This window comes from Oncorhynchus gorbuscha, linkage group LG08 (genome assembly GCF_021184085.1).
Source record: "Oncorhynchus gorbuscha isolate QuinsamMale2020 ecotype Even-year linkage group LG08, OgorEven_v1.0, whole genome shotgun sequence".
NCBI lineage: Eukaryota > Metazoa > Chordata > Actinopteri > Salmoniformes > Salmonidae > Oncorhynchus > Oncorhynchus gorbuscha.
This window is the reverse complement of record NC_060180.1, coordinates 28,687,537-28,699,672: the sequence shown is the minus strand read 5'-3', so window position 1 is coordinate 28,699,672 and position 12,136 is coordinate 28,687,537. Positions and strand designations below refer to the sequence as shown.

Below are 12,136 nucleotides of genomic sequence, written 5' to 3'. Positions count from 1 at the left end.
GTGCGTGCGTGCGTGCGTGCGTGCGTGCGTGCGTGCGTGCGTGTGTGTGTGTGTGTGTGTGTGTGTGTGTGTGTGTGTGTGTGTGTGTGTGTGTGTGTGTGTGTGTGTGTGTGTGTGTGTGTGTGTGTGTGTGTGCATGGTTGTGGGTGTGGGTGTGCATGTCAGGCCTGCGTCTGTGAGTTTTTCTTTCTTTGTGTGTCTATGTGTGCTCTATGTCTAACCTCTGCTATGGTTGGTGATTACAGGTAACACTCCTACCATCAAAAGTAAAAAGACTATAAAGCAGAGATTCCTCAAGCTGCTGCCCTGCTGCACGCCTTCTGTTGCTGCCTCAGTCAGTCAATGCAAGTGACTCTTCACTCTCCCTACACACACATACACACATGGGCCCGCAAATGCATACACACGCAATCTTACTCTTACACACACACACACTCGCGCGCGCGTGCATGCACGCACACAAACAAACACACATGTCACACACACACACATGGCACACACACATGTGCATGCTTACACACAGACAGAGACACAGACACAGACACAGACACAGACACAGACAGATACACACACACCTTCTGTCTCTCTCTCTTTCTCTCTCACACATACACACACTGTATACAATATATCTGGATATATCTCAGTATTATTGAACTGTGTGTTCTGGAGGTATTTTACAGTATATTTGTCTGGTATGGTGAGTGACTGATGTATGTTTAAAGGTGAGAAGTGAGATGCGGACAGACAGTCAGCCCTGCTTTGCATCTTGGGATAAGAGGAGAGGAGGAGTGAGGCATGATTGTGTTCAGCTGACTGTGTGTGTAATAAGGTTAGAAGAGAGGGATGAGTGGAGAGAGATGGGTGGGGAGGGAGAGATTGAGTGTCAGGACCATATTATCATATTGCCTGAAGATCTGAGGGCTTTTGTCATTTCACTGATGTTTCGATGGTTTACCACTACTTTCACTGAAAGTTATCATCAATGAGCACATCGGGTTACTAAATGAACTTCTCCATAGACATTCAGGAATCTCACAGTGTGATGTTGATATGTTTTTGTTTTCTATTGACGACTTGACGACTACCTGTCTTTCTTTGTGCACTTCAGTTTTGGGGAATTGCAATACAATGTAAATGTAGAGATTTATCATCTAACGGTATGTTTAAGTAAAGCTAATATCTGCTAACATGAATGTAATGATATTTCAACAGTTCATAATTAACATTGATTTAGTTGGCTGTGTTTTTACCATTATAATTATCGTACCAATTAAAAGGTGTGCCAGGCTGGCACTTGTAGGAGTAGCCTATAGCAGTGGATGCTGGTGGGAGGAGCAATAACTGTACGGCTCATTGTAATGGCTGGAATGGAATTAATGGAACGATATGAAACGTATGGAAACCACATTTGACTCCGTTCCACTGATTCCACTCCAGCCAATAGAATAAACCTGCCCTCTTATAGCTCCTCCCACCAGCCTCCACTGACCTATAGGTATATCTAACAGTCCTCTCTGTCCCACAGACAGCGTAGAGGATGACTTTGAGTTGTCCACTGTGTGCCATCGACCAGAGGGGCTGGACAAACTACAGGAGCAGACCAAGTTCAACAAGAAGGAACTACAAGTTCTCTACAGGGGATTCAAGAACGTGAGTTTGGGGATGCGGGGAAGAGAGGGAATGGGGATCTGGGAAGGCTAGAGACCTGGGGCTGAGGGTTGGGAAAATTGCACATCCGTCAATCAGTCGAGTCACACTGTAAAATATATATACACTGCTCAAAAAAATAAAGGGAACACTAAAATAACACATCATAGATCTGAATGAATGAAATATTCTTATTAAATACTTTTTCTTTACATAGTTGAATGTGCTGACAACAGAATCACACAAAAATTATCAATGGAAATCAAATTTATCAACCCATGGAGGTCTGGATTTGGAGTCACACTCAAAATGAAAGTGGAAAAACACACTACAGGCTGATCCAGCTTTGATGTAATGTCCTTAAAACAAGTCAAAATGAGGCTCAGTCGTGTGTGTGGCCTCCACGTGCCTGTATGACCTCCCTACAATGCCTGGGCATGCTCCTGATGAGGTGGCGGATGGTCTCCTGAGGGATCTCCTCCCAGACCTGGACTAAAGCATCCGCCAACTCCTGGACAGTCTGTGGTGCAACGTGGCGTTGGTGGATGGAGCGAAACATGATGTCCCAGATGTGCTCAATTGGATTCAGGTCTGGGGAACGGGCGGGCCAGTCCATAGCATCAATGCCTTCCTCTTGCAGGAACTGCTCACACACTCAAGCCACATGAGGTCTAGCATTGTCTTGCATTAGGAGGAACCCAGGGCCAACTGCACCAGCATATGGTCTCACAAGGGGTCTGAGGATCTCATCTCGGTACCTAATGGCAGTCAGGCTACCTCTGGCGAGCACATGGAGCACGTGCGGCCCCTCAAAGAAATGCCACCCCACACCATGACTGACCCACCACCAAACCGGTCATGCTGGAGGATGTTGCAGGCAGCAGAACGTTCTCCACGGCGTCTCTAGACTCTCTGCTCAGTGTGAACCTGCTTTCATCTGTGAAGAGCACAGGGCGCCCGTGGCAAATTTGCCAATCTTGTTGTTCTCTGGCAAATGCCAAACGTCCTGCATGGTGTTGGGCTGTAAGCACAACCCCCACCTGTGGACGTCGGGCCCTCATACCACCCTCATGGTGTCTGTTTCTGACCGTTTGAGCAGACACATGCACATTTGTGGCCTGCTGGAGGTCATTTTGCAGGGCCCTGGCAGTGCTCCTCCTGCTCCTCCTTGCACAAAGGCGGAGGTAGTGGTCCTGCTGCTGGGTTGTTGCCCTCCTACGGCCTCCTCCACGTCTCCTGATGTACTGCCCTGTCTCCTGGTAGCGCCTCCATGCTCTGGACACTACGCTGACAGACACAGCAAACCTTCTTGCCACATCTCACATTGATGTGCCATCCTGGATGAGCTACACTACCTGAACCACTTCTGTGGGTTGTAAGACTCCGTCTCATGCTACCACTAGAGTGAAAGCACCGCCAGCATTCAAAAGTGACCAAAACATCAGCCAGGAAGCATAGGAACTGAGAAGTGGTCTGCCCCCTATATCGAAGAAGTTAATCATCGATCAAATTGTAGACGGAGCAATCTGTATTCAATACAGCAAGTAAACAAACCATGCTCCTTTTTACGTCTTGCGCAACTCTCAATAGTGTAACGTTGGTCCAGGATGTGCTTCTTCTTCGTGACATCCAGTGGACTGGTGACATCCAGTGGAAGTGGTAGGAACTGAAAAATGGTTCCTATCAAATATCCCTTGGCAAAGACAACTGAGGGAGAAGTCAGAGGCAAAAAAAATCTGAACAGTTAGTCCTCGGGTTTTCGCCTGCTACATAAATTCTGTTATACTCACAGACATGATTGAAACAGTTTTAGAAATTTCAGAGTGTTTTCTATCCATATCTACTAATAATATGCATATCTTATATTCCTGGCATGAGTAGCAGGAAGTTGAAATTGGGTACGCTATTTATCAAAAAGTGAAAATGCTGCACCCTATACCTTAAAAGGTTAAGGATTCACGTGAGACCATGTTCTAAATAGAGTGAGTATGGTAGTGTACTAAACAATGGTTGGTTTATACTACGTCTATCAACATGTCTGTAGACAGTTGTGGCAGTGACATCATGAGCATTCTATTGTCGTCTCACGTCAACCTTTTCGCTGTCATTATGAAAAGTATAAATACAAAACCTACAGGTTGCATGACATCAGCAAACTGGTGGTACAAAATAGCCTAACTGGTGTAATTTAACACCAATTAACCCAAATTAAATTAGCACATGTCAATCTAGCAAAAATATATCAAATACAATCTTTATTTGTCACATGCACAGGATGGTGTAAACAGTACAGTGAAATGGTTACCTGCATAACATATTTTTTTGTTAAGCATGTAGCTAAACAATTATCCATTATCCCAACTCATAACGTTACTACCCTGCATAAATCTGTAAGTAGCTAACCAACTAGGTTCAATGTTAGCTTGCTAGCTAACATTAGGCTGTAACTTGCAATGAAAATGACTTCATGACTGAATTAGAAATGTATAATATCTGAATGTAGCTAGCTAGATTCTCTTACACATATACATGGATGAACGATTCTCCTTCTCTGTCACGGAGGCCATGGTTGCCCTTAGTTTGAAAATGTAGTCCGGAGGCAGGTGTTTTATACAACAGCCTTCAGTGTTCTCTTTCTGACTCCCTCTGCGTATTTGCAATCAAATGCCAGCATCTTCTCCATCTCCTTAGCTATCATACTCTGCTTCCACTAGAAATTCCACTGAGATCTCTATGATGTCTTTAAAAAGGCTGCATTGGAAAGGATTACCTACACATACAGAGCAGCTCATGTTATAGACAGAAGCATGCTACATGGCAAATCAATCCGAACTCATCTCTCGGCATGACCATCCCATCCATTATCTCAGCCAATCATGGCTAGTGGGAAGGTTCCTGACTTTTTCCATGGCTAAACCAACTAGGCTCGTAATTGAACAATGTTATTCGTATTTACAGATGTAATACACGTTTGTTATTAATGAAAGTTCACATGTTCTAGAAAGCATTTCTGCCAAAAAATGCATTTTGATAAAAAATAAATTCCTATGTTCAAATGCCTCGCCTGTGAAGAATTGACGTGTGACATACGCCTAGTTTCCTGAATCGAGACACATATGCCACTTGCTGACAGTCACTCATTTAGCCCATGTCAATTAAAATGGTTTAGATTGGTAAATTAGTCTAGTCAGCTATCTAAACTTGTAGTAATTATGGCAGAATAAAACCTATCCAAAGCAAAAACCGTAGACAGATGGTAGCATTCGTCTGTCCAACGCATCACCGGAGGCACACTGCCTGCCCTCCATTGTATCTACTACAGCTCCAGATGTCACAGGAAGGCCAAAAAAGATCATCAAGGAACTCAGCCACCTGAGCCATGGCCTGTTACCCAGCTATCATCCAGAAGGCGATGTCAGTACAGGTGCATCAAAGCTGTGACCGAGAGACTGAAAAACAGCTTTTATCTCAAGGCCATCATACTGTTAAATAGCCATAACTAGCCAGCCTCCACCCAGCACCCTGCCATGAACTTAGTCACTGTCGCTAGCCGGCTATCACCTGGTTACTCAACCCTGTACCTTAGAGGCTGCTGCCCTATGTACATACACATGAACTCACTGGTCAGTTGTATAATGTTTACATACTGTTTTTCTTATTTAATATGTATAATACTGTATTCTAGTCAAGGCCATCCTATTCAACTATTGCTGTACATATATATACATACAATGTATGTAAATCATGTATTTATGTTAAATTAGCAAACATTTCTTAAAACTTGTTTACACTTTGTCATTATGGGGTATTGTGTGTAGATTGATCAGAAAATATACTAATTGAATAAGGCTGTAACCTAACAAAATTTGGAAAAAGTAAAAGGGTCTGAATACTTTCTGAAGGCACTATATATATATATCCTCCGGACTCCTACATTGCTTGTCGTAATGTTTCTATTTGTATTAATTCCATTCTTTTACCCTTAGATTGGTGTGTATTGTTGTGCATTGTTTGATATTATAGCACTGTTGGAACTAGGAACACAAGCATTTTGTTACACCCGCACTAACATCTGCTAAATATGTGAATTGCGACCAATAAAATTGGATTTGATTTGACCTCCAGGGGCCCCCATTGATTTCTGTTAGTCACTCTCACTCAGATATCATATTAACCTGTCATAAGTCATGAAAAAATGTGTAGAATTACATGAAATTTGCTTTAAAACTGCAAATATTTATCCCTCTTTCAAGAACGTATAATAGTAAAAGTATATGGATGGCAGAAGACTTGCCTTCTGACTGATCCTGTTCTTTCTGTTGTGTTGTTGGTAGGAGTGTCCGAGTGGAGTGGTGAATGAGGAGTCCTTTAAAACCATCTACTCCACATTCTTCCCCCAGGGAGGTGAGTCAATGACCGTTAAACCTTTGACCCCTGACCTATAACCCTAAACCCAAACTAAGTATTTTAAAGATCTGTTACTCCCCAAAGTAACTGAGACATTTAACAAGAGTAACAACATTTAAGACCAGTGATATTTGTATTGATGTGATGTCCCATTTTTGAACCATTATGTCTGTACTACTTACAGTAGGGCACTTACAGTACAAGGCCTTGTTTGAAATGATATTTTGGTTGAAGATGTATCTAACTACTTGTTACAGAATAAAAGTGTGTTGTCTGTACGTCTCTATCCGTTCAGATTCGGGTGCGTATGCACATTTCTTGTTTGAGGCCTTTGACACTAACAAGAATGGATCGGTTAGTTTCGAGGTAAGATTATTTTTTACTATTGTCTACTTCCTGAGTGAGGAAAAACTATCTCAGTCTGCGTACTGTATATGCAGCTGCAGCTGAATATGTATACAAATAGAATGAATGCCTTTCTGCTCCTCTCAACACATACAGACACACACACACATACACGTGCGACCTAAGGGTCGAAACATTGTTGATGGACACACTGGGAGAAAATAGTGTATTGCAGTGAGCCACACCATCTTCTTTGCTGATGCTATAGCCCAGGGGATGGGCGACACATGTTACTTCTGTTCTCAGAACCGATTAAAAATGTTCAGTTTTACCAGTCAGGAAGCGCATGGCTTCGTTCCCACAACCGATGCGAAACCGAAAACATATGTTCCCGCAACTTCCAAGGAACCAAATGTGCTTGTAGTGGTGGGAAAAAAGGTGTGTAAGTGTATGGAGTATGATGGGTGATGAAGAATGTTTACAAAAATGTTAAATCTTTCTCTCTCTCTTTCTCTCCCTCTCAATATCTTTGGCTTTCACTCTTTTTTTCTCAGGATTTTGTGTTTGGTCTGTCCATCATTCTGAGAGGAACGATAAACGACCGGCTAAACTGGGCCTTCAACCTGTACGACCTGAACAAAGACGGCTGCATCACCAAAGAGGTAACACACACGGCTGCACACAAACACAGATGCACACACGCATTTTCAAGTTTTGTGGTGGCTGCATCATATTATGGGTATATTATGGGTATGCTTGTCACTGGCAGGGACTGGGGAGTTTGTCAGGATCAAAATTTAAAAATGAATGGAGCAATGCCCAGCTACAAAGTTAGAGGAAAAAACGTCTCAGTCTTCTGGAAACCTAACCCTGGGATAGAATTGTATTTTTCAGCAGGACAATTAAAAAACGTTTTTAAAAAAGACACACTAGAATGGCTTTCCAAGAGGTGCTGAGTGTTCCTGAGTAGTCCAGTCTCAGTCCAGACTTAAATTTCCATGAAAATCAGAGACAACGTTTGAATATTGCTGTTCATCAATGATTCCCAACCAAAGTTATTGATCTTGAGCAATTTTGACAAAAACAATGTCTATACAATGCCAACAAAGTATTTAGTCAGCCACCAATTGTGTAAGTTCTCCCACTTAAAAGGATGAGAGAGGCCTGTAATTTTCATCATAGGTACACTTCAACTATGACAGACAAAATGAGGGGAAAATGATTTTTTATGAATTTATTTGCAAATTATGGTGGAAAATAAGTATTTGGTCACCTACAAACAAGCTAGATTTCTGGCTCTCACAGACCTGTAAATTCTTCTTTAAGAGGCTCCTCTGTCGTCCACTCGTTACCTGTATTAATGGCACCTGTTTGAACTTGTTATCAGTATAAAAGACACCTGTCCACAACCTCAAACAGTCACACTCCAAACTCCACTGTGGCCAAGACCAAAGAGCTGTCAAAGGACACCAGAAACAAAAATGTAGACCTGCACCAGGCTGGGAAGACCGAATAGGTCACTAAATGTTTCAATAAGACTTTTAATAATACTGTTAGCTCATTTTGAGTTAACTCTAAGCACAGATAACTCTGTTAGCTCAAAATGAGATAACAGCATTATTAAAAGTCTTATTGAAACATTCAGTGACATTTTTAAGGAAGTTTCAAAAACCTATCATTTCCATTCTCAGAGCGTTAATGAATAATCCCAGGAAAACTTTCAGGGAACCAGAGTAAAATATTCTCAGAACCTCCCCGCAAAACAATTGTCATTTCAGTTTTACCCATCAGGAAACGTATCGCTTCATTCCCACAAAAGTGAAACCAAAAACATACATTCCTCCAACTTCCAAGGAACCAAATGCTAGCTGGGTATACCCTGTGTCATCTCTCTCTCTCTCTCTCTATCTCTCTCTCTTTCTGTCTCTCTGTAGGAGATGATGGATATAATGAAGTCTATCTATGATATGATGGGGAAGTACACATACCCCTGTATGCAGGACGAGGCACCCAGGGAACACGTGGAGAGCTTTTTCCAGGTCAACATTCAATTTCTGTTTATCAAACCCAATACTTTAGAGCGAGCCCTTGAGCAAGGTACTCAAACCGCAAACTGCTCCAGGGGCACTGAACAACATTTGTCCCCTTTTTCCTGCCCTTTCTCTCCCTTCTAGAAAATGGATCGTAATAATGATGGTGTGGTCACTATTGATGAGTTCATCGAGTCATGCCAAAAGGTAGGTTGTGTGTGTGTAGTGTGTGAAAGTTCTTGTTTGTAAGACAGGTTCCATTTGTGTAACTGACCACTGAGTCCTCAGATCTCACTCAGGTTAATTAGGGCATTCCCCAAGGTTTGGTTTTAGGACCGTTACTGCTTGCACATTTTATATTCCCTTTTCACCCATTTTCCAACATTGTTTTGGGTTGTGAGCCATTTAAAATGCACTTTAAACAAATTCTGATAGAGAGAGAGAGAGTGAGCAGAGAGGAAACTGTCTGAGTCGACTCCTCTGAGCTTCACCTTTACTGTCATCTCTATCTTAAAGAGTCTGACTCCCTTGACAAAGAAAGCTGAAACAGAGAGGTATTAATTGTGCCTCAAGAAACTTGCTACCCCTGTTGTCTCTCTATGCTTAACATTTCTATCTCTCTCCTTTTCACTATCTACACCCCCCCACCCTCTCTTCAGGATGAGAACATCATGCAGTCCATGCTGCTGTTCGACAACGTCATCTAGGAGCCTCTGACATAGAAAAGTGGCTGGAGGACAGGGGAGGTGTGTGTGTGTGAGTGTGCACCACAGGAGGTTGGTGGCACCTTAACTGGGCAGGAATGGCTTGTGGTGATGGTTGTAGCGGAATAAGTGGAATGGTATCAAATACATCCAACACATGGTTTCCATGTGTTTGATGCCATTACTTATGCTCCTTAGCGGCCATTATTATGAGCCGTCCTCCCCTCAGCAGCCTCCACTGGCATGCACGTGTATTTGTATGTGTGCGCATGTGTGTGTGTGCGCATGTGTGTGCATGTGTGTGTGTGTGTGTGTGTGTGTGTGTGTGTGTGTGTGTGTGTGTGTGTGTGTGTGTGTGTGTGTGTGTGTGTGTGTGTGTGTGTGTGTGTGTGTGTGTGTGTGTGTGTGTGTGTGTGTGTGTGTGTGTGTGTGTGTGTGTGTGTGTGTGTGTGTGTGTGTGTGTGTGTGTGTGTGTGTGTGTGTATTTCTCTCTGCCCTCACTCCAAGCCAAAAGGGGGTGCCTCCTTTTATCCAGCCCTTCATCTCTCCCAGAGACATAGAGAAGAGAGGGGCTGGTGATCCACACCCACATCAAGGACCGGTTCAGGAGTGAGAAACGTTACAGAACATTCAGATAGAAATGTGTTGTGTAGAACAAATATGATTGCCTGTCCTGTGTAATAGGGAGTCAATCGTGTCAGCTCTATTCGTTACGTCTATATGCAACTTTTGGAGTGCTTTGTCTGGTTGAAAACACCCCTGGTTCGTTAACTATTGTATTATTTTAACACTCCTATTTCTGACACAGCTGCTGTAGCATGCTGCCTGGACTCAATGTAGGATAAAGTCCCCCATACTCACTGACCAATTGTCAGTTTTGCATGTCCCCACCTAATGGTTAAGGTTAGGGTCGGGGGTGGCTAATCCTAGATCTGTGGTTAGAGGCAACTTCTACCAGAGCAGCTGGACCCCTGACACCTCTGTCATTAAAACTAAGGTAACTACCGCCACTTAGTGGACAAAAGGAGGAAAGGACACTTGGAAAAGGGACAATGGAACTGAAGGGACTGATGATCTGAAGGATGAGACTTCTTGCGAACAGAAGACAGAGACTGAGTTGTTTTTAATAAGGGACTGATTTGAATATCGCAATAATGATGTCACTAATAATAACTTGTACATATATACAGAAATACTCCAAAGCCTGTCTGCCTGTCTGCTGTTGCTAGAGTCATCCACAGGTGCCTCGCTCCGTGTGTGTGTGCGCGTCCGTGTGCGTACTTGTCATGCCTGTCTCTGGTAGGAAACCATTCAAATTTCAACTCCATATGGCCTCCTTTGTACTAACACTAACATATGCTGACTGTTGTACCTCTTCCAATTACCCTGCGGTCGAGAACTACTAGACAGTCTAATGTGGGGCTGAATTGATGAACATGCTACTTCGACCCTCTAGGCTTCAGTAGACTCCTTAACGTATTTACAGGTGACTAGCTGATGCTGTGAAGCATGGGAATAGGAGTTGAAACGGAAATGTCTGACTTATCAAATACTGTAAAGCGTCATATTATGCCTATCTTTCATTATACTGATCATGCAACGGAAACTGAAAGCATTTCTGTTTAGATCGACCATGAAAGAGCAACAACAGGTCGAGGACAATTCTACCTGATACGGTATCCAAGTTAGGCTTCTTGTTTCATGTCTACGTACACAAAGTCAGGCGTGGGTGTTGTAGTGTGTGTGTGCGTGTTTGTGTGTGCGTGAAGGTGGGTAGGTGGGTGGGTCGGTGGGTGGGTGGGTGTGAGGACACCAGTACTGTTTCTACCAAAGAGTCAGACACACAAACTGAAGAAGTATTTAAAGCCACCTGCAGTTATATCAGGCTATAAATAGGCACATGAGTGAAATGTGGGAGGAGAGGAGGAAGTGGAGAACGAGATAAAGAGAGATTAGAGTGGAAAGGGATAGAATGTGAATGCTTTTGTGTGTAGGGGTGTTGGGTTGTGTGTGTGTCACTGCGTAAGAGAGTGATTTGTCACCTGAATAGTACAGTTTCCCAAGTCTTTGCCAACTTCAAGTTTCGAACTGGGGATTAAAAAAAGGCTGTTTGAAATGCCTTTGTGGTTCTGAAGAGAATGTTGATCTTTTGTTAAATAACATACCTGTCTCATTAAATTACGTCATCACTTTCAGCCCTACAACAGTGGCATAAGCAATAACGTCCATATTCTACACCCTTTTACCTGTTCCTGGGAGTAGATAACCAACGGGTCAAGGGTCAGATATTCGTACAGCCGCATACTCATTAAGGTTAGGATTGAGTAGGATAACTGATCCTAGGACTCTGGTTAAATTACAACATTTAATTTTGATTTCCTTACCCTGTAAGCAGTCTATGGTCAAGGTATGACAACAATCCATGCTTTGGTTTTGTTTACCTGGCATTGAACTATTTTTTCCAAATGCTGACGTTGTAGCATTTGTGGCACAAATCCGATGCAAGTCAATGGTACTTATATTAGCAAATACAAATCAACCTGAAGTATCTCATCTTGATTGTGTAGCTCAAATAAAGCCCTACTTATATATGGTGCTAACATGCCATCTTTTTCCTGATTCTGCCCATATTCTGATTGTGCCTACATTTTTTGCCAGGTGTAGATGATTTAAAGACACATTGTGATCTGATTGTGATCAGATTTTCCCGAACACCTCCGGAGGTAGTCAGGCAGACATGTCTGGATATCAATCAAGAGTAAACAGACCCAGATGGTCAAATAATTAAAATCATAATTTGACCAGCCTCTAAAGTCCTTGACAGGTTGCACCGTTGACATATGACATCATCAAATGTCTTAAAATAAACAAAATCATAACATTTTGAAAGAACATTCGTCAAATAATTTGCATAGAGGGAGGCAGCAGCTAATATTGTCACAATGCAGACACATTTGAACGGATAAGAGGCATTTTTTTAAACAATGTGTAGATGTGACAAAC

The 12,136-nt window shown here is 42.6% G+C and overlaps 1 protein-coding gene across 1 annotated transcript in view; it reads left to right on the top strand.

The window, feature by feature from the left end:
- Positions 1–9,376, top strand: part of LOC124041459 (Kv channel-interacting protein 2-like) — a 120,132-nt gene extending 110,756 nt beyond the window's left edge. The window contains exons 2-8 of the mRNA XM_046359064.1: positions 1,526–1,650; positions 5,982–6,051; positions 6,350–6,420; positions 6,954–7,061; positions 8,334–8,438; positions 8,574–8,636; positions 9,089–9,376. Coding sequence (XP_046215020.1) covers positions 1,526–1,650; positions 5,982–6,051; positions 6,350–6,420; positions 6,954–7,061; positions 8,334–8,438; positions 8,574–8,636; positions 9,089–9,136 — 590 coding nt within the window. The 3' untranslated portion in view covers positions 9,137–9,376. The remainder of the gene's footprint in view (positions 1–1,525; positions 1,651–5,981; positions 6,052–6,349; positions 6,421–6,953; positions 7,062–8,333; positions 8,439–8,573; positions 8,637–9,088) is intronic.
- The last annotated feature ends 2,760 nt before the right edge of the window (positions 9,377–12,136 follow it).